The sequence below is a fragment of the Elephas maximus genome, chromosome 10 (assembly GCF_024166365.1).
Source record: "Elephas maximus indicus isolate mEleMax1 chromosome 10, mEleMax1 primary haplotype, whole genome shotgun sequence".
In the NCBI taxonomy this organism is placed as follows: domain Eukaryota; kingdom Metazoa; phylum Chordata; class Mammalia; order Proboscidea; family Elephantidae; genus Elephas; species Elephas maximus.
This window is the reverse complement of record NC_064828.1, coordinates 104,266,652-104,292,968: the sequence shown is the minus strand read 5'-3', so window position 1 is coordinate 104,292,968 and position 26,317 is coordinate 104,266,652. Positions and strand designations below refer to the sequence as shown.

The window sequence follows — 26,317 nt, the reverse complement described above, 5'->3', positions numbered from 1 at the left end:
TTTGGTGAACTGGGGACGGAGTAAACCAAGATATCTCCCCTGTAAAGGTTCTCTCACCTGGCATGGTGTGACTCAGAGCCAGCCTGATCTAAGCCCATCAAGAACTGCTGCTGGAGCAGACGTGGGCCAATAATTGACCGTCTGGTCTCCGCCCTCCACCAGGTGGACCCTCACTTGCTCCTTCCTCCATGAAGCCTCCTTCCTGTAGCAGCCTGCATTTCTGCCTCTTGCTCAGCTCTCTTGACCTGTGTCTGTTATTCTCACTACACTTCAGGTTGCATGAGAGCAGGAACCCACTTCTGGCATCATTGTGCTTTACTTTGGCCTGGCATGTGTTGGGCACTCAGTAGTACTTGTTGAATGAATCAAATAGCTTTGAATTCTTTCCACTCAGCCATCCCTTAAGGATAACATTTTGAAACTTGCATCAGTTTGACCCAGCTTTCTCTGGTCATCTCTGTAAGCCAACACCATGAGTATACCCTGCCTTTCAGCCCTCCTGTAATACCAGGTTGAGTGCTGGTCACACAGTGCTATCATCCTGGGAGGGGAAAGGGAATGGAGCCTTGTGGACGCAGCAACAGCCCTGGGGGCACATAGTGTCATGGCCCCAGCCCTCCATGGCTGTTTCCCTGCTGACCAGTGGGGACTGACCAGTGGGGACAGGGTCTGAGGTTTGTGGCCTTCTTATTTTTTAGAGCCAATGCCATTTGCCTAAGGGGAGAGGAGGGACAGGTATCAGAAGATCTAGGGTCATTCTCATCTCTGCCACTCAATAGCTGAGTGACCTTGCTCAAGAAATTTCTCCTTTCTGAACTTCAGCTTTCTCCCCGTAAGTGAAGAGGTGGGCAGTGACAACAGCGATTCTATGGTTCAAAAGCAGAAAGACTTCACAGCCAGCATTTATGACCTAAATCCAGCAAACACGGAATTTCAGAGAGGAAAGCTAACAGGTATAGGAAGACACAGTTGGAGCTGCCTGCTAAGGAGTGAGGTTACCAAAGGTTGTGGACAAAGCAAGAGCAGAGAAGATGGTCGAGCACAGAGGCCATGGAAGAGGAGACAGGAAGGGGCCCTTGGGATGGTTATGTCAAAACACTTCAATCCCAAGCTCTATTTCGAAATCCAGCTTCAGGTTCTAATTCTCCTTAGTTACAGTTAAACCTGCGTGGAATTTACGGTGTTCAAATATCCATTATGTATGCATTTTATCAACCCTGTGCTTAGGTGGGAAACCATGGTGGCGTAGTGGTTAAGTGCTATAGCTGCTAACCAAATGGTCGGCAGTTCGAATCCGCCAGGCGCTCCTTGGAAACTCTATGGGGCAGTTCTACTTTGTCCTATAGGGTCGCTATGAGTTGGAATCAACTCAAAGGCAGTGGGTTTGGTTTTGGTTTTGGTTTGGTGCTTGGATGGTTTTGAAGAAATTCTCAGACAGCTGTTGCATTTTAAAGGTCAAGGCTGTATCTGGTCCTACTTGAATTTGAATATATCTGCTTTGTATGTGGCATTGCAATTTGTTTCTTGGATTGGGTTATTTGGGGGTTGTAGTTTGGAAAGGTGTGGGGGTTTTGTTTGTTTGCATATAGCCTTAATGTCTAATGGCAATCCAGAACAAAGGGTCTTAAAAAGAACCACAGACGTCTGATCATTTGGAAAGCTGTTAAAGATTTTGTAACTTATTAAGCACTTTAATTTCACAGTAATACTTTAAACAATGAGAACAGTTCAGCTAAGGCAGTTTAATTCCACTAAAAACCACTGGCAATTCGTAAATACCTCCATTAAGAGTGAAATTATCTTGAGTGTAATCAAAAGTGGATCCACTTTGTGGAGAAAGAGAAAATGTTTATTTAGAGAGAAATAAAAGATCCTGACATTGGCAGATTTACAGAGAAACAGGGCCTCCTGTATCACTGCATCAGTCAAACTGCCCCTTGAAGAAAGCAGCTGTTTTCTCTTTTGTGGTTAATGTCCTGGGGCGATCGCAAAGACCTGGCTTAGAGTCTGGATGTGGCGAGGAGTGAAGCAACTCTTGATATTTACAGAAATTTCGGTATCGAACCAGTGGCTTCTCATGTGTATGGGGCTTGCCCTCCTCACCCCTTTTGTAGCATCGCAGTGTGTTTAAAAATTGTTTTTGGTTTTGTTTTAAACCAGATTCCAGAGGCTCTGGGGTATGTCCGCCAAGCTCTGCAACTTCAGGGTGATGATGCCAACTCCCTGCACCTCCTTGCCCTCCTGCTGTCAGCCCAGAAGCATCACCACGACGCCCTGAACATCATTGACATGGCCCTCAGTGAATACCCAGAAAACTTTATGTGAGTGGTCCTGGCCTTTGTTTTCCGTTACTCAAAAGTCATTGAATTTACTTCCTCTCCCCACTGTCTCTCCAATCTGTCTAATTTAAGCCCTTCAGTGCCATCTCTGGGGGTAAATAGTGCAGAATCCTCTTTAGCCGTGTCTTTTCCTGATATTTAGAAACAGACATAGTCTGCTAGGTAACTCTGAAAGTGTTAAAAACCCGACGCTGCTGTGTTGATTCCAGCTCATGGTGACCCGTGTATTAGAGGGTATGGCCGGGCCATGGGGTTTTCCTGGCTGCCGAAGCGGATCATCAGGACTTTCTTCCATGGTGTCCCTGGGTGGGTTCAAACAGTCCACCTTTAGGTTAATAGTCGAGTGCTTCCCCATTTGCCCCACCCAGGGACCTAACCTAGTATTAAAAAAAATCATCCTTATTTAGTTAAAACGCTTTGCTCTTTGCCAGTGTGTTCCCTTTGGGTACTCGGGATGATTTTAGATGGGTTGTGGATGAACGTTTTTATTTCAGTAGTTACACATTTATTTTAACATACATTAGAAAAAAATATGACTGCATATCAAAGTGTGATCTCATAGAAATTGTTCAGGGAAAGACTAAGAATTTTAAAAATGAGTTGTTTTAAAGTCAATTTAAAGAAAAATGTTAATAATACAGATATACATGGATATGGCAAAAGTTAGGCTGAACGAACTCAAATGACGGTGATTTGGAAAACGTTGCTTTGGGGCTTGTCTGTCCTGCATTATCAAGGGCTTTCGCGGGGTCTGGGTGATTATCATGCTTTGTACAACTTTGGTGAAGATATCTGACTCCTTTGTGCCTTAGTTTCATTCTCCAGGAAGTGGAATTCTTTAAATAAATTAATTAATATCCGTACGTATTATCATTATAAACTGCTTGAACTGTCTATTTATCTTCACGTCCTTCCTCTGAGTCACCCAACAATGCCTGTTGGTTAGGCTTTGTTGAGAAGGACATTGTCCTTTGGGCTACTCGGCTACCATTTTATCCTGGGTGGTAGTAGCTTAGTAACCAGTACACAGTGGCCAGAAACAATAAACACTCCATTGCATGCTTGACGATTCTAATTGTCTACGGTGCAGGTTCAGTAATGGAGCGGGGGCGGCCTGGGGAGGGGACAGGGGAAGGAATGCAGTAGGTGGCCAGGCTGCTTTTCCTCACTTTCAGAAATAAGTGCAGCCCGCAAACTTTAAGTGGGTCAGCTTTGGCTTTATTTCTCTACCTCATCACCTCACTCTGGTTTTAATTAGTGCATTTCAGCAGCTCTGCCTTGGAAAATTGGTTCACACATTTCCATGACAAACATTTCTTTGTCTTCAAGTGAAAAGGGCACTTCTCTTCTCCCATCCAGAGAATTCTTGTTATAATCCAGGAAGCCTCTGGCTAGAGATTTCTTCTGTAGGTTCAGCTATTTATGCAGAGGGAATTGAAGAGCTAGGCTGCAGTGTTTTACTTCTGGCAGGTCTCAGACTTGCTCTTTGCACACTGAGTATATTTCTGGATTTTATCCAACGCTATTTTTTTTTTTTATTCAGCCCGTGGAAGCTCGAAGCAGTTAAGGCACTTTAAAATCTATTCGGTCCTTTACCCACCAGTAAAGTACCACCTGATGCAATTGAATTCAGTTTCTCTCACCAGTATTTACAAAGCAGTGCCCCCTACTTCCCACCCCCCAGCACACACACCTCCCTTAGAAAGTAGGCTCCAGCTTGTGGTTCCTGCTTCGGTAGCCCAGGGTGTCATTGGGATGAAATAACCACACCACACAGTAAGCTGTAAACTGTGGTGGCTCGTATGGTAATGCCTCCAAGTGACAGCAGCTGACAGCCTTTTCAAGTGGTAGAAGTAAGGAACAGCGGTAGAGATATTTGAGGAATGCAAGCCTGTTATTTTAATGTTAATTCATAAGCTCAAAAAAGCGAAGCATATGGCAGGGGGTCTGAGAGCTAGGGATGACTTGTTTGCTTTTGAAATGTTTGTATTCCTTCCTTTGTGGTAGGAAGCTTCTTCCCAAGAATACTTTATTAAAATTTGGGGCCAGATGTAGTCAGGGAATCCCATGGTTTCTTCTCAACCCAGGTAAAGGATTTCAACACCAACTTAAACGAGATTGTGGGCACTTGTCCTGGCTGCCGCGGAGTATGATCTGTTGGTGACAAGCGCAACTCCAGCAGCACTGTAGACTCTCTGAAGCCCAGGAACGCCATAGACTGAGTGTAGCGGAGGTTCCATCAGGTGTGTGGGGCTGTTTCTGGGCTTTCTATTTGGCTCCGTTGGTCAGTCTGCCCATCCCTATTGGTTGCACTCTTTCTTCATTACATAGATCCCTCCCTTTAGCTTGTTCTTTAGAAGTGCCATGGCTATTCTCAGGCCCTTGAACTTTCATATAAATTTGCAGATCAGTTTGTCATGTTCCATTAAAAAAAGTGAGTTGTGATTTTTACTGCAATTACATGCCACCGTTTGGAGAGTATCTACTAGCTCAGTTTGGGGAGAATCGTATGTTTAAACACTGGATTTTCTTATCCGTAGCCATTATATCTCTCTAATCTTTTAGACCTTTAAAAAATTTTTTTCATTAAGTTTTACCATTTTCTTCATAAAGATGTTGCCCATTTTTTACTAGATTTATCCTGTTGCGGTTGGGTGGTGTGGAGTCAGTTCTGACTGATAGCAACCCACATGACAGAGTAGAACTGCCCCATAGGGTTTTCTTACCTATAATCTTTACAGAAAGCAGATCACCAGGTCCTTCTCCTGTGGTGCAGCAGGTGGGTGTGAGCCACCAGCCTTTTGGTTAGCAACCAAGTGTTAACCATCATTGTGCCACCAGGGCTCCTAGATGTATTCCTAGTTACCTGAAAAATTTTCATGCTTTTATACATAGTATATATAGACAGTATTTTTTAATCAAATTTACTACCTCTTTACTACCTCTTTGGCGCTAGTGTATAGAAACGTAACTGATTTTTGTACATTCTTCTTAATCCAACAACCCAACTCAACTCTTCTTAATGGTAATAATTCATGTACAGATAATGTTGGATTTTCTGCATAAACAATGACTTCTATCTGAAATAATTAAATTTTTGTTTCTGTATCTCTAATCCTTCAGCTTTTTAAACTTGCCTTACTACAGAAGCAATATTTTCTTTAGTATAAAACCCACGGCCATCCAGTTGATTCCGACTCCTAGGGACCCCACAGGACAGGGTAGAACTGCCCCATAGGGTTTCCTAGGCTGTAATCTGTAGGGAGGAAGACAGCCACGTTTTCTCCTGCAGAGTGGCTGATGGGTTTGAACTGCTGACCTTGTGGTTCGCAGCTGAGCACTTAACGACTGCGCCACCAGGGCAGGGCTCCTTTTCTCAGTGTAATTGAATTAAATTCTTCCAGAGTTTCACCCTTACGAAATATGTTACAGATTTGTTTCTGGATACTGTTTACGGAGTCAAGGAAGTTTTCTTCTTCCTGGTTTGCTAAGAATTGTTTGTGTTTTTTAATCATGTCTGAACACTGAAAATTATCAAATGCTTTTTCTGTAGCTGTTAAGATGACTTTACTCCTTTAATCTGTGAATGTTATACTAGTTGGTATTTTTAAATGTTTAACCAACCTTGAATTCTTGGATTAAGCCCAACTTGTTCCTGATATATTATCTTTTTTTATGAATTCAGTTTGCTAATTTTTTTAAGACTTTGAATTTATGTTCATGTGTGAAATAGGACTGTACTATTTCCTTCTCATTATGTCTTTAGATTTTGGTATCAAGGTTAGATTAGCCTCATAAAGTTCTTTTTGTGTGTTTTGGTTGGAATCATTTGTGTATGTTTGGAATTATGCATTCGTAGAATAATAAATTTTGGAAGAACTGGCATGTAAAACCATCTGGGGTTGGTCTTTGTGGAAAGACTTCTGATACTTTTCAAAAATGATTATAGAACTTATTTGATTAATCTATATATAATATAGATGTAATATATGTTATATGTGTGTGTGTATATAGGGGTAGCGTAGTGGTTTAGTGCTACAGCTGCTAACCAAAGGGTCGGCAGTTCGAATCCACCAGGCTCTCCTTGGAAACTCAATGGGGCAGTTCTACGCCGTCCTATAGGGTCGCTATGTGTTGGAATCGACTCGAGGGCACTGGGTACAGGGATGGTATATGTGGAAGGATTTGTCCATTTCATCTAAATTGTAAGTTTTTTTTCATTTTTTTATTGTAGAAATATACACAACAGAACATTCAACAATTCAACAATTTCTACATATATAATTCAGTGACATTGATTACATTCTTCCTAAATTTTAAATTTTATTGGCATAAAGTTGTTCATGCTGCCTTTTTATTATCTATTATCACATAATATCTCTGATTACCTATTATTATTTTTTATCCTTTCCCCAGTATTGTTTACTATGCCCTTTTTTAAATTAAAAGTTTCGCCAGAAATTTGTATATTTCATTGATCTTTTAAAAGAAACTGGAGCTTTTTTTTATTGTGTGTTAGGTGAAAGTTTACAGAGCAAATTAGTTTCCCGTTTGATAGTTTGTACCTAAAGTGTGAAACAGTACCTTTTTTATCATCTCAATTGTATATTTATTTTCTCTTCCATTAATTTTCCCTCTTATTTCTATTATTTCCTATCTTCTATTTTCTTTGAGTTTCTTATATTTTTTTTGCCTTAATCTCTTAAATTGAATGTTTAGTTCATTGATTTTTTGCCTCTTATTTTCTGGCAGAAGCATTTAAGACCCAAAATTCCCATCTAAGTACTGCTTTAGCTGTAAATCACAAGTTTCGATATGTGACATTTTTATATTGCCTAGTTCTAAATATTTTTTATTTCCATTCTTCTTTTTTAACTCATGATTTACTTTAGAACTGTGTTGTATAGTTGTCAAATCTTTGGGTTTTTTCAGACTTTCTTTTGGTATAGGCTTTTAACTTAATTGAATTATGTAAAGAGACCATAAGCTATATAAACTTGGAATTTGTTGAGACTTGTTTCATGACCGAGAATGTGGCTACTTCTGTAAATATCACACGTGTGCTTGAAAAGAATGTTTTCTGTGGATTGATATTTCACCACGTATTTATGGCAACTTTGCTTTCTATATTTCAAAGCTATGCTATTAGGTGCATATAAGTTGAAAATTACTATGTTTTCCTGATAAATTGAACCCTTCGTCATTATGTTATAATGATTTAATACATTTTACCTCAATATTTTGTATGAATACACACATGTCCACATATATGTATACATATTCATATATACATGCATACAAATTTATGTGCGTGTACGTTTTTCACTTTTTTGGCTTGGAGTATCTTTCTCCACTCTCTTACTTTGAACTTTTTCTGTTCTTGTGTTTGAGGTGTACTCTTGTCCTCATTATATTTAGCTGGTTTTTGGAATCCAGTCTAACAACCTTCTCTGGAACATTTAATTCATTTCCATTTATTGTAAATTACTGATGTATTTGTTTTCATCCACTATCTCATTTTTACTTTCTATTTGTCCTGCCCCCCCGCCCCCGCTTTTAAATATTTTCCTGTCCTTTCCTACCTCTTTTATATTGGCTATATTTCTATTCCATTTTTTTTCTTTGCAAATTTGGAAATTAAACATTCTATTTTGGTTGTTGTTTAATGAGGGTCTGTGGCTAACCAACTTTCACAGCTTGTGTTTCTAAAAATGTCTTTGCTTGGGTTTACTCTTAAAAGATATGTTCACTGGCTGTATAATTGTACACTCACATTTCCTCATAGCACAAGTGATCTTGTTCCTTTTTTATTTATTGAGAAGTCAACAGTTTGCTTAATTGTAGTCCATTATAATGGCATCTGCCTTGTTATCCGTGACTTCTACATAATTTTGTTGCTGGTTCTTATATTTTCACTATGATAATTCTAAGGGTGGGTCCTGCTTAGAATTCACTGGGCTTTCTAAAACTGCAGATTGGTAATTGATTATGTTTTTTTAATCATTTCTAGAAAATTCTCAGCCGCTGTTTCTTCAAATATGTCTTCTGCCACATTTTCTTGCTTGTTCTTTCTGCAACTTTTATTAAATGGGTGTTCGATTTTCTTATTCTATCCTCCATATCTCTTCTTGTTTGTTCTTTTTATTGCTCTGTAGCATTTCATTGTATGAAAATACCACATTTCGTTTCTCTAGTCACCAGCTGATGGACGTTTGAATAGTTTCCAGTCTTGGGCTCTTATGAATGACACTTTTAGGAACATTTGAATATAAGTCTTTGAGTGAAGATATGCTTTCATTTCTCTTGGGTAGATAACTAAGGGTGGAATTGATAGATCATGCAGTAAAGGTCCGTTTACCTTTTTATGGAATTGCCAAACTGTTCTCCAAAGCAGCTGCACCATTTTATGTCCCTACCAGCAACGTGAGAAGTTCTGATTTCTACATCCTCATCACCACGTGGTATAATCTTTTCGATTATAGCCCTTCCAAAAGGTCAGCAGTTCGAATCTGCCAGGCGCTCCTTGGAAACTCTGTGGGGCAGTTCTACTCTGTCCTACAGGGTCCCTATGAGTTGGAATCGACTCCGGCAACGGGTTTGGTTTTTCGGTTTTAGTGGGTATGAAGTGGTATCTCATTGTGGTTTTAATTTTCATTTCCCTAACGACTAATGATGAGGCATCGATGGCTCCGTGGTAGCATTCTTACTTTCTGTGGAGGAGACCCAGGTTTGATTCCCAGCCAGTGTACTTCATGAACCGCCACCACCTGTCTGTCAGTGGACGCTCAAGGGCTGCTATGATGCTGAACAGTTTTCAGCGAAGCTTCCAGACTGAGACAGGTTTAGAAGAAAGGCCTGGCAACCTACTTCTGAAAATCAGCCAATGAAAACTATGGATCACAATGGTCCGATCTGCAACCAATCATGGGGATGGTGCAGGACCAGGCAACGTTCCATTCTGTCGTGTGTGTGGTTGCCTTGAGTCAGACAACCCGATCGATGGCAGCTAACAACAACAGCGACTACTGATGTGATTTTCATGTGTCTATTTGCTATTCACGCATCTTTTTTTTTTTGGTGAAGTGTCTATTCAAATTATTTGTTCATTTTTTATTGGGTTATTTATCTTCTTATTACTGAATTGTAAGCATTCTTTATATATTGTGGATGCAGGCCCTTTTCAGATATATATTTTGTAGATATTTTCTCCTAGTCTTTGTCTACCTTTCATTTTCTCAATAGTGTCTCTTGAAAAGCAAAAGTCTTAAATTTTAATGAAGTCCTCTTTGTCAGTGTGTTTGTTATCCATGCTTTCTGTGTCATATCTAAGAAATAACTGCCTAATCCATGGTCACAAAGATGTTCTCCTATGTTTTCATCTAGAAGTTTTATACTTTTATTTCTTAATTTAGGTGTATGGTCCACTTTGAATCAGTTTTTATGTATAGTGTAATATAAAGTTTAAGGTTCTTTTTTTTTTTTTTTTGCTGATACCGAATCTAACAAATCGTTTGTTGAAAAGACTGTCCTTTCTCCATTGAATTCCATGGTAAATTTGTTGAAAATCAATTAACCACATATATGACAGTGTCTGTTCTGAGATCTCTATTCCGTTCCATTGATCCTCATGCTGATACCACACTGCCGTATTGGTGTGTATCTTTATGGTAAGTTTTGAAATTAGTTAGTGCAAGCCCTCCAACTTCGTTTTTCTGTCTTAAATTATTTTGGCTACTCTGGGCTCTTTTAATTTGCATGTAAATTTTAAGATCAGCTTGTCAATTTCTACAATTTCGATAAGGATTTTATCATATTTATAGATTAATTTGGGAGAATTGCCGTTGTAACAGTATTGAGTTTTCCTATCCATGAATATGGTTTTATCTCTGCATTTATTTTCTTATTTAACTTTTCTCAGCAGGGTTTTGTAGTTTTCAATGAACACATTTTACAGTTCTTGTGGTAAATTTCTCAGTATTTTATTTTTTTAATGTTATTTTGAATGGAATTGATTACAGAATTTTATTTTTATATTGTTTGCTGTAATTATATAGAAATGCAATTGGTTTTTATATGTTGGTCTTGTATTCTGAGATATTGCTAAAACTGACTTATTAGTTTTAGTAGTAGATTTTTTTCGTAGAGCCTTGATAGAATTTTCCATATATGTTACATCATCTTTAAATAAAGACTGTTTTACTTCTTGCTTCAATCTGTATGCCTTTAATCTATTTTTCTTGCCTTACTGCACTAACAGGAATATACCTCCTCTACATTGTGGAAAGCAGACAAACACGCACTATTCCCAAATTGAGGTAGAAAACATTTAAACTTACATGTGACATTAGGTCTAGGTTTTCTATAGATGTCCAGTATCAGGATGAAGAAGTTCCTTTCTACTATTAATTTACTGAAATTTTTTATTGTGATGGCTATAGGAGTTAGTCCAGTGCTTTAACTTTGTCTATTGAGATAATCATTTAATTTTTGCCCTGATTTTATTTATATGGCATTTGCATTAACTGATTTTTAGCTGTGAAAGTAAGTTGCATTCTTGGGGTAAACCCACTTGGTCATGGTGTGTAATCCTTCTTATAGATTGTGTGATTCAATGTGTTTGTATTTTGTTAATGATTTGTACGTCTGTTTTCATGAGGGATACTTGTCTGTAGTTTTCTTATGATGTCTTTGCCTGACTTTGATATCAAGTCAATACTAGTTTCAGGAAATTAGTTGAGAAGTCTTCCCTCCTCCTCTATTTTCTGAAAGACTTTGTGTAGAACTGGTATTACTTTTTTCTTAAATACTTGATAGAATTCATCAGCGAAGCCATCTGGGCCTAGACTTCTCTTTCTGGGAAGATTTTTAGTTACTAATTTATTTACTTGATGTAGATATATTCAGGTTTTCCAATTCTTATTGAGTCAGTTTTGGTAATTTATGTCTAGGAATTTGTTCATTTCATTAAGTTGTCAAATTTGTAGCATCAAGTTGTTCATAATATACCCTTGTGACCTCTTTAGTTTCTTTAGGACCTGTAATGATATCCCCTCTCTCACTGCAGATTTTGATTATTTGTGTCTTCTCTGTTCCATTAGTTTTGCTAAATGTTTTATCATTTTTTCCCCGAAGAACCAATTTTTAGTTTCTTTGATTTTCTCTATTTTTCTAACTTCTATTTCATTGATTTCCTCTCTGATATTATTTCCTTTATTCTACTTATGTTGTGTGTGTGTGTGTGTTTTCCTTCTTTTTCTGTCTTCCTTAGTATGAGGTTAGGTTATTGATTTTAGACTTTTCTTCCTTTCTAACATGAGCATTTAAGCTATAAATTTTCCTCAAGCACTGTGTTAGTTGTATCTCATAAATTTTGATGTGTATGTTTTCATTTTCTTTTAGCTCAAGATATTTTCTAATTTTTTTGTGTGTGATTTCTTCCCTGATCTATAGGTTATTTAGAATGGTTTTATTTAATTTCCAATTATTCGGAGGGGGAGAATTTTCCTGATTTTTTTGTGTTGTTAATTATAATTTATTTTTATTGTGGTTGGAGACACTCTTTGTATTGTTTCAATTCTTTCCAATTGAGACCTGTCATATAGCTAACATGTGGTCTATCCTAGAGATATGCACTTGAAAAGAATGAGTATTCTTTTGTTGTTGGGCAGAGTATTCTGTGTCAGTTAGATCAATTTGGTTAGTAGTATTGTTCAAGTATTCTGTATCCGTACTGATTTTTTGTCTAGTTGTTCTATACTTACTGAGAGAGGAAAATGAATATTCAATGATAATTTCTTAGTTGTACATTTTTCCTTTCAATTTTTTGCTTCATTTATTTGAGGTTCATAGCCACAACAATGGACTCAAATATAACCAGTGATCAACAAATAACGACAACAACATTTTGAGGTTCTGGTGTTAGGTGCATATACATTTCTAATTGCTATATCTTCCTGAAGTATTGGCCCTTTTATCATTATAAAATGTCCTTCTTTGTCTCTGGAAGCATTCCTTGTCTTAAGGTCCATTTTGTCTGATGTCAGCGTTGCCTCTGCAGCTCTCTTGTGGTTTTTGTTTACGTGATACATTCTTTTCATCCTTTTACTTCCAACCTATTTGTGCCTTTGAATTTGAAGCGTGTCTCTTGTAGACAGCATATAGTCCGCTATTGCTGTTTATTTAGTCTGATAATTTCTGTGTTTTAAGTGTTTGGTCCATTCACATTTAATATCATCAATGACATGGTTGGATTTATGTCTACCATTTCTGTATGTGTCATATCTTTGTTTTTCTGTTCGTCTTTTACTTCCTTCTTTTTGTGTTAAGAAATTTTAACCCTTTAGCCACTGAGTATATAAAAAAGTGAAAAGTTAATATCAGCTGGTTATGTATTAAATGTCTCTTAACACACTGTAAGTTTTATCATAATAAAATTTCTAACAAAATACACAATTTTATAGTGAACAGTGTCCATGAATTCTGGTAGGTTAAATATCTGCTGTATTAAATGTGACATCCTGGATCCTTATTCTTTTGAAATACAGCTTTGCAAAAATTTCCCTTGATCATTACATTTGACTTAGTTATTTCTCTCACTGGCCCAAAAAAGTGGAAGTAGGTGCCACAGCGATGTTTGGAATGACTGTCTCGCCTGAAGACGATGAGGCAGTCTGTCAGGGCCAGGGCTTTGATCAGGCCCTTGCAGACATTGTGTTTCTGCCATTGAAGTTCATTGGGATGAGAACTGATTTTTGTCTTTGGAAAATATTTTAGAGTATCGTATTTACAGGGCATGTGAGAACTTCAGCGTTTCTAAAACGTTTTCTTCTGAGTCAGTAAGCTGTACAATGGCTGCAGAGAGCAGCCACTGCCAGTCTTTAGTTACCTGCCCTGATTGTGGGTTGTGCGACTGTCCTCACTCTAGATTTTTAATTGATTTGAATTTTACTTTTTCCTGTTTAAATAGAATACATACACGCCCCATTCATGTGCTCATAGAGGTCATCAAATCAATAATAGCACACTTAAGAAGCCATCAAATGTTACCACAAAGCACTTTTGAAACCTCTTAAGAATACAAATACAATGGGATCATTGTGGTTTATGGACACCTCTTTTACGTGTGTTTTCTGATCAGCGACGCTGATACACTGGAAGCTTAGGAAAGCAGATCCTCAGTCCCTGATTGCAGGACCCAGGCTCCTCGACGGCTCTGCTCTTCTCTGCGTACTCCTGTGCTCTGGTCCACGTAGAAGCAGATCTTGACCAACCACATTTCTTTTTACAGCAGCAGGAACTGTTTAGAAAGAAGTGCCCATAATATAACATTCATTCATTCATTTAGCAATAATAACCACAAACACTTATATGCTACTTTGTGACAGGCAACTTACCAGCACTTTACACCTTTTTAAGTCATTTAATCCTCACAAGAACTCTCTAAAGTGGGTAATATTATTGTCCCCATTTTACAGATAAGGAAACTGAGGCACAGAGAGGTTAAGGTATTTGTCCAAGGTTATGCAGCTAGTAAATGGCGAAGCCACGATTTGAACCAAGGCAGTCTACTTCAAGGTTTATGCTCTTAACCACCATCCTGTGCTGCCTTTGTAGTACTTGTTAAATTCCTACCATCTCTCAGGTGCCATGCTAGGTGTCAGGGATTCTGCTATGAATGAGAGAGAGACAGTTTCTGTTCTCGCTGAACTTACATATAATCCAACTGAGCTGTATTTTCATGCTGTCTCCCCTGGTAATCTCGTCAATAAGCTAGAAAATGTGGTTAAAATCATTTTTTTAGTTAAGTGGAGTATATGTCTGATTTAAAAAATCATGACTTGGCAAATGAGACTACCTCTTTCTCTCTCTCTCAGAGAAATTCGATATAAGTTGAAATACCGTATTGAGTAATGTTCTGATTTAGTGATTACTGAGAGACCAGGTGTTGTGGGCTATTTTTATCCTGGAGCCGAGTGATGGATTAACGACCATGCCCATTAAATTACCACTTGATAGGAAGTTGGACTACGAGGAAGGAGGCTGTTCTTCTGGTTAAATTACAGAAATGATCCATCGACACCTGAAGGCTGTCTGGGAGGATTACAGGGTGACCCACCTGGGATGGCAGTGCAGCCTCACACACAAGTTGGGGAAGGGATCATTGGGCAAAGGAGAGTGGGTGACAGCCTGAAAAACACTGTGGATCAAAGTATGGTGGATTCGTTGGTGCAGTAGCTTATTTAAAATCAACTTTCCAACCTCTCTATTGACATGTTTGTTGTAGAAGGATTTCCAGGCTTCTTGGAAGGTTGAAATGAGATGACCGGGGGCCCTTCTAGTCTTGAGACTCTCAGGCTCCCTGGATCGTGTGAAGACAATGTGCTTCTGGAGTAGACGTACTGGGCTAAGGCATGCTAAACCAAGGAAGCAGCCTCCCTTCACTTCAGACCCATTTATGTAATCTTTCTGTGGGGCACTTGTCTGCGGTGTTGGCTTTGTAGATGCTTGGCGAGAGAAAAAGAATTCAAAAATGTGCAATGAAAAATGACTTGGAAACTGAAGATTGAGTTTATGAAGCAAAGGTAGTGGAACTGAATGAGAGTAAATGGAGGAGAAATATTGAGGTCCATTCGTTGGCCTATGAGGAGGATGCTAGTTTCTACTGGGGTTGGAGCAGGCGCATCGTGAGCTGATATGCTGTGCTGGTCAAGCTCCTGTCCCCATTTTCACATGGCCAGTTCTAGGCATGCATGTGGCTCTCTGTCTCCTGATTCTGAATCCTCATGGGAATGTCCTAACTTCGCTTCCAGAGAGTTCCCTCCTTTTTAGTTCCTCGAATGGAGGAGAAAAAGCCTTCGGGGCATGCCCATCTCCTGTCAGCCAGGGAAGGGAGCTCTGGTGGCCGGCCACCCCTAGGCTTCAGCCGCCACCCCAGGCCTCAGCCACCCTAGCAGCTGGGAGAGGCTGGACTGGGGAAGGAAGGGAACCATGTCAAGGCCCACACTGAAGTCACCCCTCCCCAGATGTGGCATCCAGAAGGTTTATTTATTTCAGTGTTTTTCTTTACAAGATCTTCTAGTTCTCCTAAATATCTCATTCAACCATTCAAAATACAGAGTCTTCAGATTTCGTGCTGGGTGTTTCTGGGAAACCTCTGGATCCTCAGCACCTAGCCCACTGCTTGGCATGCTGCAGACATTAATACATGTTTGTGCAACAAGTGGTTGAAACTAATGACACTGCTAAGTAGCCTAGTAGCCTTAGTTCACAGCTAAGCATGCGTTGGCCTGTGTTTCTTCTGTTGTCCATTTGGGTTTTCACTCTGCCAAGTTCCGGTGTATGATAAAATGATGATGGTCTACTTACTGCAAATGGGTCATATAAAGCACCTGCTTTAGTTACCCAGCCAACTGTGAAAAAACATTGAACAATCCAAATACAGTGGAATGCCAGTTCATTTGTAATGGTCTTTTGCATTTCAAAAAGTAATGGAAGCTTACTATTAAAAAAAAAAAAAAAAAAGAGCAAGGAAGAAAAACAAGAGAAGCTCCAAATTTATTCTCGAAATATTCTTGTGGGAATCGTGATCAGAAAGCAACTGACGAGGGTTGATAACCTACCCACAGGTAATCAGATTCACTGTCCCTTGAACATCTTTCAGAATAGGTGGGATACAGGTGAGGGACAGACAGGGAGCTGAACATAGGTACCCCATTTTTGATTCTGCCTTGTAAATTAAGGCATATGTGTGTGCATGGTTACTTTGAGGGGGAAAAAAACTTGCACGGGTAATTGACTTAACCTGCTATAAAGAAGGGTGTTGTTGTTAGTTGCTGTCAAGTCAGCTCTGACTCATAGTAACAAATATAAAAATGGCATCTGGCCTCAGACCTCCTTGTCTACCTTCACAAGGCTGGAGGAGAACCATTATCCGCATCCAGAGCCTGAGGCTATTGCTGTGAGGCAGAGGCCAGGCACACTTCAACCCTCCAATGTTTTTACCAACTCTGACACCACCCGTTCCTCCCACAGCACTCTCTACTTCTCTGCTGGGTTCAATAATTTGTTGCAGTGCCCACACAGAATTCACAGATCATACTCAGAGTTATGGGGTTTATTAGGGAAGTAAAGTTTACAGTGCAGGATCGGAACAACTCAGGGTACAGCTCTCTGGTCCTGAAAGCTTGTCCGCTCTCCTCAGCCTCTCTACCCTTGGCCCTTGGCCTGGCCTCTGCCCTGCTCAGGCAAGTGTTACAAAGCCCTTTAGCTCTACTAACAAGTGCCCAAAGGCACCCCATTCCACCAGCAAGCCTTCCTGAAGGTGCTCAGCTCTCTTGCTCCGTGGCTTGGCACACCCACTGTAGCTGCCTCACTTCATGGGCCAGGAAGCCCACTGCTGTCTTGCACCGGTCTCCTGGTTTTGCTGCTGCCGTTTCTTTGCTGGGTCTGCGACTACTTCTCACCAACTTGTGCCATCTCTGGTGTCATAGCTCTCCCTGTCTCCTAAGTCTAAGGGGTTCTTAGCATAGGAACTCCGGGTCCAAAGGACGCACTCCACTCATGCTCTTCTTTCTTGGTGGTAGTGAGATTCTCCTCTGCTCTGGAATTGGCTCTCTTTAAGTCTTCTGATACCAACTAAATAAATTCTTTTATAAGGATAAGCACAAACTGGTTCTTATGAGGCAGAGGTTAAAGATATCCCAAATGTCCAACTTTTCCAAACTTCTAGACCACTTCATCATCTCTGATATCAACTACTCCCCACCCCTCAGTATTCTCCCTCTGATCTCTGGGTTCCATGATTTGCTGCAACGTCTCACAGAACTCCTGAGCTGTACTTAGAGTTAAGTGGCTTATTAGGGAAGTAACAGGGTACAAATCAGGATTAGGGACAACTCAGAAGTAACAGGAACAACTCAGGGTACAGTTCTTGATCAGGATAGCTTCTTCTTACCCTCTGCCAGTGAGCCCTGCTCAGGGTCTTCTCAGGCAAGTATTACAGCTCTTAGCTCCGTGGGTCGGCGAGCCCCACCACAGGTGTCTCTCCCCAGTCTCCTGGTTCCTGGCGTCTCACACCATTCTCATTCTTGCTACTGCTGTGGCTCTGTCTCTTGCTGTCTTCCATGTTACAGTTCTTCCCTCTCTCTCTCCTTGACTCCCCTAAGGGGATGGCAAAACTGACCAATCCCCTTGTTAGGGTTCCATGGACCTTATTTGCATTAGCAGTAAGCTGTCCAATCCTTTACTTGCCTCAAGCACCTTATTTGCATAGTCCCACCCAATCATTGTGTGGGAGTCAGAAAGACTATGGCTAGAAGGGCCATATTGAGTAATTCACTGCAGCGCAGTATAACAGAACAAGACATTGCCTGGTCCTGTGCCATCTTCACAATTATTGGTATGCTCAAGTCTATTGTTGAGGCCACTACATATTTTGAGTGCCTTCCAACCTAGGAGAATCATCTTCCAATACTGTATCAGACGATATTCTGTTGTGATCACATGATTTTCATTGACTAGCTTTTGGAAGTAGATCCTAGGCCTTTCTTCCTAGTCTGTCTTAGTCTGGAAGCTCCACTGAAACCTGTCCACCATCGGTGACCCTGCTGGTACTGGAAATACCAGCAGCATAATTTCCAGCATCACAGCAACACGCAAGCCACCACAGTGCAAGAAGTTGGCAGACAGGTGGTGGGAAGGATGTTGTGGGCATGCTATGTGGGTTATTTCATTTAACCGCACCACACCCCATAAGGTAGGTATTAGTACCCCCATTTTATAGATGAGGAAACAGATTCAGAGATGAAATGCTCATGTATCTGGATACATTCCTGTTTTCACTACACTGTGCCTTCCTTGGAACCCTGGTGGTTTGCAGTGGTTAAGAGCTCAGCTGCTAACCAAAAGGTCACCAGCCACTCCTTGGAAACTGTGGGGCAGCTCTGCTCTGTCCTATAGGGTCTCTATGAGTTGGAATTGACTCAGCGGCATCAGGTTTAGTTTTTTATGCCTTCCTTAATAAGAGCTGAGTTTTATGTATCTGTGTGTATAAAATTAGGCTGGCTTTATTTTAGAAATTTTAAATTGTTTTAGCTAATGAGGACCATCTACTCCTTATTCCAAGTGGCCAGAAAGTAATTATTTGTAGTACGCACTGCCTTGGGTAGTTTTGTGTCATTTCACTAGTCTCTGTGCCAGGCATTATCATGTGGAGAGGTTTCTAAGGCTGAGCTGGACACCAGCTGCCAGGAGGCACGTGGAATTGCTCCATTTCTTCAAGGAACCCAGGCAGTGGCTGCTCCATCAGAGATGCACCCAGGAGCCCCAGAGGCAGCCCAGGGCTCTGGAGTCTCTGCATGTAGGAACAGAGCTAACTGGGTTTAGCTTTGGTTAGAGACCACTTTCATTATCCTTTCAAAAACTTTATAAATAAAAGAGACCAAGTGAAAGGCCTCACAGGCGCTCCGCTTAGAGAACAGCTATCAGCGTCGTTTGGGAGTGCAGGTGCTACAGGCCCGGAAAACGTGTCCAGCTGGGGGCGGCACTGGCCTGGGCCCTTCCCTACTTTGGAAAAGAAGGCTCATAAAAAACCAAATGTCAGTCTGGAACTGAGACCCCAGAACAAAGGACACAGCAGGGCATCTTGCAGGGCTGAGGAGATAGCTTGGGGTGTTCGGCTGAGGACAGGCAGTGAGTGACTAGCAGGTTTGCAACATCACTTGCAGTGTCACCTCACAGTGCCTTTCAGCAGGCCTCCTACAGAAGCGGCTCCGAGTGCTTGTGGCCTGTGGAGTCTGCTCTTCACCGCCCCCACCCTCCTCCAAGAGAAAACCTGCCTGTCCCTGCTGCTGCCTTGTCCAAATGAAGATCTTGCCTGCGTCATGCCTGACATCCCCTCTTAAGGGAGAAGGAGAGAATCTAGGACAGATTAATAGCGTGGGTGGGACTGATTATTTCCCTACCACCCATCCTGGGCTTGAGTATCCATACCTCTTGTTAACAGAATGCCATCTATCCTTCAGAAATGCCCCAAGGTGAAGTCTCAGGGTCATTGATGAAAGGCATTGAATCTGGGTGACAAGAGGTCTGGCCCTTCAGATTGCTTTGAGAGCCCTTTTGAGATGCCTTGGAAGTTAGTCTTCTGAAGCCCTTTGCATGGGTCAGATATGGAGGCTCAGAACTCTTGGAGCTAAAAGCAAGCTTGGGCCTGTCTCTGCTGTGCAAGAATGCCCACACCAACATCCCCAATTTCCTGGTGTGTTTCCCTAGTATGGTTGCTGCTTCCCTGGAGAGACAGCCCTCTCTCATGGGAGGGCTGTGGGGGAGACGCTGTGTATCCGAAGCTAATCTGTCTCTGGGCTGGGCAGCCCCAAACCACGCATTCCTAATTGGCAACCTCTAGCTGAAAAAAATGAATTGAGGACACTGACATCAGGGAGAACATCCCTCTTATCCTGAATCAAAGCATTTGACCTCTATGGCTTCTTGACACAGAGCTGTGAGGCTGGCAGGAATGTTCAAGTTGAAGTGCAGTGATGTTGGAAACCACGAGGGAAACAACTCCCAAACCAACCACCTCCAAAGATGCTCTGGGGGGCAGTGGGACTAGAACCAGCAACCAGATGCCATCTGTCCTTTGGTTTCTCCTCCCCCAGGGCCTTTCCATCCATCCATTCCACCAGCTAACAGAGATTCCCTGCTGTCCACCAAGAGCTGTTCCGGGCTCTGGAGACCCAAGGACGAATACAGCACAGTCCCCACCTCCACACAGCTCACACTCAGAGTGGAGGCAGAATTACAGTGGAGGGTGATAAGTGCCTCAGGGGAAATAAAGATCCCACTGCTGCTGCCACCCTCACCTTCTGGAGCAGGGCTCCCTGCTTTAGAGCTCCAGCCCAGGCATGGACTGGCCTCCCTTAGCACAGCTGAAATGAGCCAAGAAACCCAAACCAAATTGAACCCTTCCTGCTATACTCAGTGAGAACACATAGGAGGTAAAGACATGGGATGTAAGGAGCACAGAGCAGACCAGGAGCCACAGGAGCAGGGTTCTGGTGCACACACACAGTTGCGTTCGGTCCCAGAGAAACCCATCACCCACCTCTGGTCCCAGTGCGCCGGGTCATCTTCCCAGCAGCCGGCGGGTTCCTTCCTTCCTGGCTCCCTTCCTGACTTTGAGTGGAAGGTGCCTTTTCATTCACTTCCATGTGGGAACCCAGCTCCTGGGAATCTTGACATCTCTGTGGCCAAGACAAGCAGAGCTTCCTGCTCTGAGTTGCCACCCATGGTAGCATTTGGCACTTTACATTACAGAACTTCACGGGGTCCTTTGAGACCATGTCACATCCTGGCCTGGACCCTCTTCTAGGTCTAGGTGATTAGAGGATTCCCACTGTTGGCATCTGTTGTCCACTGAAATGGACCCCAATGCCTTAGTTCTTCAGCTCGAGCGCCCATTCTCAGGCTTGGGAGTATGTGGAAGTCAGGGTCCTGGGGGCCAAGTCAGAAATAAAGAATGAAATAATCCAGGGAAATCTTTAGAAAGTTGGCCCTTTGGGAGAGGCGGGTCAGCAGGAGAACTCTTGCTTTCTGTTCCCGTTTCCCCATCTTAGATATTACCTGTCTTAGTTTTTTAATGCTGCTGAAATGGAAACCCTGGTGGAGTAACGGTTAAGTGCTACGGTGGAAGGTCCTTATCTCTCTTCAGGTTCTGTTCCTGGGTTCCTTGGCGATCTTTGTCTGGCATCTATCTTCCCCATCTGTGAGTCCTTGCTTCTGTGCCTGACCTGCTCAAAAGTGACTGGTGTAAGACACACCCTACACTGATATGGCCTCATTAACATAACAAAGGAAACCCTATTCCCAAATGGGATTACCTCCCCAGGTATAGGGATTAGGATTTACAACACATAGTTTGGGGGGACACAATTCAATCCATAACATTGCCAAATGGGTCAATGGTTCAGAGAGAATAGATTTCTTTTAAGAGCCAGAGTAGTTTGATGGGTAGACTTGCTTTCGAACATTTCCTGTTCACACATTTACTTACCAGATGGCCATTTGGCACTTCCTAAACGAAAGGCACTTCCTGTATGAATGGCACCTGCTCACCAGCTCATCTACCAGCAGCCCGCGGGCAGGTTCTCTGCCTCCTACTTACTTTGCATCACTCAGCCCCTAACCCCTACGGGCAGAGAAAAAGCACTCGGTAAATACTTAGGACTGTTCATGTGGATTCTCTGTCAAAAACTCAGTTTCTGTCTAGCCCATTCCTACTCATGGCAACCCCATGGGTCTCAGAGTGGAACTGTATTCAATGGCTGATTTTTTTCAGAAGTAGATTGCCAGGCCTTTCTTCTGAGGTGCCTCTGGGTGGACTCAAACCTCCAGCCTTTTGGTTAGCAGCTGAGCACGCTAACCATTTACGCCACCCAAGGACAGCCTGTTGCTTTATGGATAGCATTAAATGAAAGGGCTCCTTTTACAAAAACGTCAGGCTCAGGGAGCAGGGGCAGTCTTTTGAAACATGGGCAGTGTGCTTTGGAGGTGTTTTGAGTTCGAACTGTCCAGATTACAGCGGTGTTGCAAGGTGGGTGCAGGGGGTGTAAACTGTTCCAGGTGACACTGTCAGACGGGGTGACACCAAAGTGACTGTCCATAAAATTTTTGTGAAATATTTCAGCAGAAATTTATTATTTTTTATAAAAATATCCTTGTTGTTAGTTATACCAACAAAAACATTTTTCACAAGCCCAGTTTACATGTATCAGTATACCTACAAGGCTAACACTCTATATGCTAATTTGTTTTTTGAACCTCCTCATGTGCTCAGGTCAGCGCTGTCATTACTGCCCAATTACAATGACGTTTCGAATCACGTGGTTTCATCTGCACGTGCTACAAGCACACGCTATTATTTTCACTGTGGCCAATGTTTTTCGTAGTCTCTGATTTTGTGGTCGCTATGAGTCGGAATCGACTCGACGGCAGTGGGTTTTTGGTTTGATTATGTCAAATTTTCTGGTGTTTTAGCTACATTATTGTGGTAATTAGTATTTGTGAACTGATATCAGTAACTTTTTCGAAAATAAAGTAGTAACTAAAGGAAAAGAAGGAGTGATATACAGGAGTTATGATTTACGGGTAACGTTAGTACAAAAAACATGACTGAAGACTCTGTGTGGTCTGGTACGGGCGGAGGCCCGTGGGGGAGGAGTGATACCATGAGTTACCGCACTGGCTGACACCAAGCCTAGTGACGCCACTGCCAGGTTTTTTCCAGTCTGGGTGCTGGCTCCTGGACAGTAATCAGAGTGGAGATTAATAGATGAAGCAGGAGCAAAAATGAGCCAAACCAGGGTTTATTGAGGTGATTTATTTCAGCTAAATATGTCAGTTGTTTGTTTGTTCTAAAAATACTGCTAGAAGGTTGGGGGAGTATTCCAGATTGTTGACACTTTGACTGAAAGGAGAGGCAAAATGTAACTGATATGGGATCTGGCAGGAGTCCCTGTCTGACATAAAGAGGAGGCAGGATTAGGGTATCAAGAGGCGCAACTGAATCGTCAGAGACGGCTGTCTCTCACGTACAGCCTCCAACTAGGGCTCAGGGGCCACGAAGCTCTAAAGAACGAGGCACCTGCTCCTGATATCTTTTGGCACTGAGAACCTCTCTTTTGCTAAGTAAGTGTGGCCTCCATTTCCCCCTGAACACACAGATCTGGGTGGTTAATGAAACTCTCACTCTCACGACCATGAAACCAAAGTGTGAGAAATGGTGCTTGACCTTCCAAGTGGGCCAGCACATTGTGGGGCGTCTCCTTCCTGATAGACCGTAGGCATTAAAAGTGGTCAGGTTTCTTTCCTCCCGTGGTGGTTAAGTAACTCCCAGACACAAATTTACCAGTGAACCACCTGGGTCAGTTACCCGACAGGGCTTTGTTCCCAGAGGAGAAGCACTTGTGAGAAGAGCTGTACCCCTCACACCCTCCTTGGGTGGTTCTGTTGACAAACTGACCAGTGGTCAGCAGATGTTTCGGTTTTTATCAAGGAAACCAGGCACTCAGATTTGATCCCTGAAAAGCTTGAAGACTAGGGCTTTCCGACTGGCATCCTGTGAGCTGATGTCCTGTAGTAGAGTGCTGTTAGGCCAGCACATGTTTCAAAAATATTTGGTTTTACAGGGGAAGCAGAAGGCGCCTTGGTGGCACAGTGGTTAAGCACTCGGCTGCTAACAGAAAGGTCTACTATTTGAACCCACCAGCCCCTCCGCAGGAGAAAAGACCTATCGATCTGCTTCTGTGAAGATTACAGCCTGGGAAACCTTATGGGGCAGTTCTACTCTGTCTTACAGAGCGCTATGAATCAACTGGATGGCACCCAACAACAATAATCTTTACGGAAGTAGAGGAGCCCCTGGGTGGGTTCAAACTGCCAACCTTTAAGTTAGCAGCCCAGCTGTTAACCATTATGCCACCAGGGATCCTGAAAGATTACAGCCAAGAAAACCCTATGGGGCAGTTCTGCTCTGTCACATGGGGTCACTATGAGTTAGAATCGACCCGATGGCACACAACAACAAGAGGGGAGGCAGGCACAATTCCAAGCACTTCCTGTTGGGCGTTGTATTTGGAGCCCTGATGGCACAGTGGTTAAGTGGTCGGCTGCTCACCAAAAAGTCAGCAGTTCAAATCCACCAGTCACTCCTTGGAAACCCTATGGGGCAGTTCTACTCTGTCCTGTAGGGTCTCTATGAGTTGGAATTGACTCAGTGGCAATGGGTTTGGAGTTTTGGTTTTCGGTGTCTTGAACCCAGCTCTTATTTGCCTGCCTGGGTCTAGAAGACATTTGAGTATCTGACCCCTAAAAAGGAGCCACCGTGGTAATGCGACAATTTCTTGGTGCTTTGCAGACTCCAGGAGGTGCCCTTTACATGGGTGATGATGCGAGTGGCCACCCTGGCAGTCTATCACCAGAGACACACATGGCAGACTTGGACAGGGCTGGAGCGCAGGCTTAAAGCGCAGCCATCAGACCCAGGAGAATTCCTCTGGGTCCAGGACCACAGGCGGGGATGCCCCTTGTACATAAACTTCATATAAATTGTTGTTCAGAATTTCCACTGGACTTAAAAATAAAAATCATCCCACATGCTCCCCAAGTTCTTATTGGACTGAAATAAACACCAGGTAGAATTTCCTAAGTGCAGGGGCTCTTTTCCCTGGAAGTCTTTGAAAAAGAAATCAGACGTCTGTAGGTTAGGGTGGAGAGCCATGAGCTGGACTGGTGCTTGAACTTTCAGGTGCATATGCATCACCTGGGACTCTTGCATATCCTGGCTCAGGAGGCCTGGGGTGGCTGGAGAGTCTGCATTTCTCCCTCACAGGCTCCCAGATCCTGCTGCCAACCACACTCCTAGTAGCAAAGCATTAGAACGCCTCTCAAGACCTTTTCCAGCTTTGGGTTAATTGGAAAAATCTGATTTTTTTTCTAATGAGCCAGTGAGCAGCAGGTCGGTACAGCAGCTGGGTAAGCCAGAAGATCCAAGAGACTGTATCCTTCCTGCGTAACAGTCAGGGATTATACATTCGTTCCAGTGCCACTTGCGGAATAGTCACCATTGGTGAGGCCCCACGGGTGTTTCAGTACCTAGTGGGAACAGTCACACGAAACCCTTTCAGTTGCCATTAGAAGGGCCTCAGGACACAGCTGTAAACTAGCATGGTAGGCTCACCTGCTGGCCATCAGGCCAGCTACAGGCCTGATTTCAATGACAGGGTGACTCAGAGAACAGCCCTTTCCAGGATTGGACCTCTTTGGAAGCCCAGAGAGCAGAGCAGTGGCTCCAGCGCCAGCACACAGTAGGCCATCAGCCATGTGGGTGCCCAGGAACTGAGATGCATTTCCTTCGGGCCTGTGGCCCCTGAACGAGCCCCTGGCTCCCCTCTGTGGGGAGCCTGACAGCAGCCCTCTCCCTCTGAGCAGCAATGGCCTCACATGTCTGCTCTTCGCTTGTTCCCCTTCTGACTTTGTTCCCAGCTGACTCATCTGGCTTTAAATTTCCGGTTCCTCCTAGTCACCACAGGATTCTGGCACATTTCTTTTGATTTCTCTTGCCATTCTGATCTGTCTACTGCCTAGCCATCTTCTCAGTTTATAAGTTCAGTCCAGCACATTTAGGTCCCTCTCAGTCTCCCACCTCGGCCTGATCTCCCATTTCCTTTACCTGGTGACAGATACTCTCCTTTAGGTGTTTGGCAGCCAGCCCCACTCAAGCTCTCAAGACAGCCTCCCCTGAAGCCAGGAGATGGGGAGGGTACACAAGGCCCCATGACCATGGCCCTATTTGGGCAGATACCACGTGCTTTTCTGCACAGCTGTTTGGCATCCCTGCCTACATTCAGGAGAGAAACAAAGAGCGGGCCCCTGGCATGCTGAGCCCAGGAGCTCATAAACACAGCTCAGCACAGAATACCAAACGTTCAAGGTTCCCATGATGTTAGTACTAAATCAGCTGCCATGAGTGCAGCAGTCACAGATCAGCTCATTAGTGAGGGTTTTGTGTAATTTGTGTGTTAATATGTGCATTTCCTTCCTTGATGCACTTAATGAAAGCAGGTCTTATACTGCCAAATGAGATTGGAGGGAATTATGACTATAGTATTTCTTAAACTTTTCTAATTTATTTTCATTGAGAGTTCTTCAGCAGGAAGCTTTGTGAGGCAAATTAAATTCCAGAATTTAGAAATATCTGCCCTTTGAGCCAGGGCAGGGGTAGTTGAGTGGTAGAATTCCCACCTTGCATGCAGGAGACCTGGGTTCGATTCCCAGCCAGTGTACCTCATGGCATAGCCACCACCCATCTGCCAGTGGTGGTTTCTGTGATGCTGAACAAATTTCAGTGGAGCTTCCAGATTAGGAGACTAGGAAGAAAGGCCTGGCAATCTCCTAAAAATCAACCAATGAAAACTCTGTTGATC

General features: G+C 42.7%; 1 protein-coding gene across 6 annotated transcripts in view; it reads left to right on the top strand.

Annotated features, from left to right (window-relative positions):
* Positions 1–26,317, top strand: part of TTC7B (tetratricopeptide repeat domain 7B) — a 312,432-nt gene that overhangs the window by 194,571 nt on the left and 91,544 nt on the right. For all 6 annotated transcript variants that reach the window (XM_049898916.1, XM_049898913.1, XM_049898918.1 and 3 more), the window contains one exon: positions 2,161–2,321. In XM_049898916.1, coding sequence (XP_049754873.1) covers positions 2,161–2,321 — 161 coding nt within the window. The remainder of the gene's footprint in view (positions 1–2,160; positions 2,322–26,317) is intronic.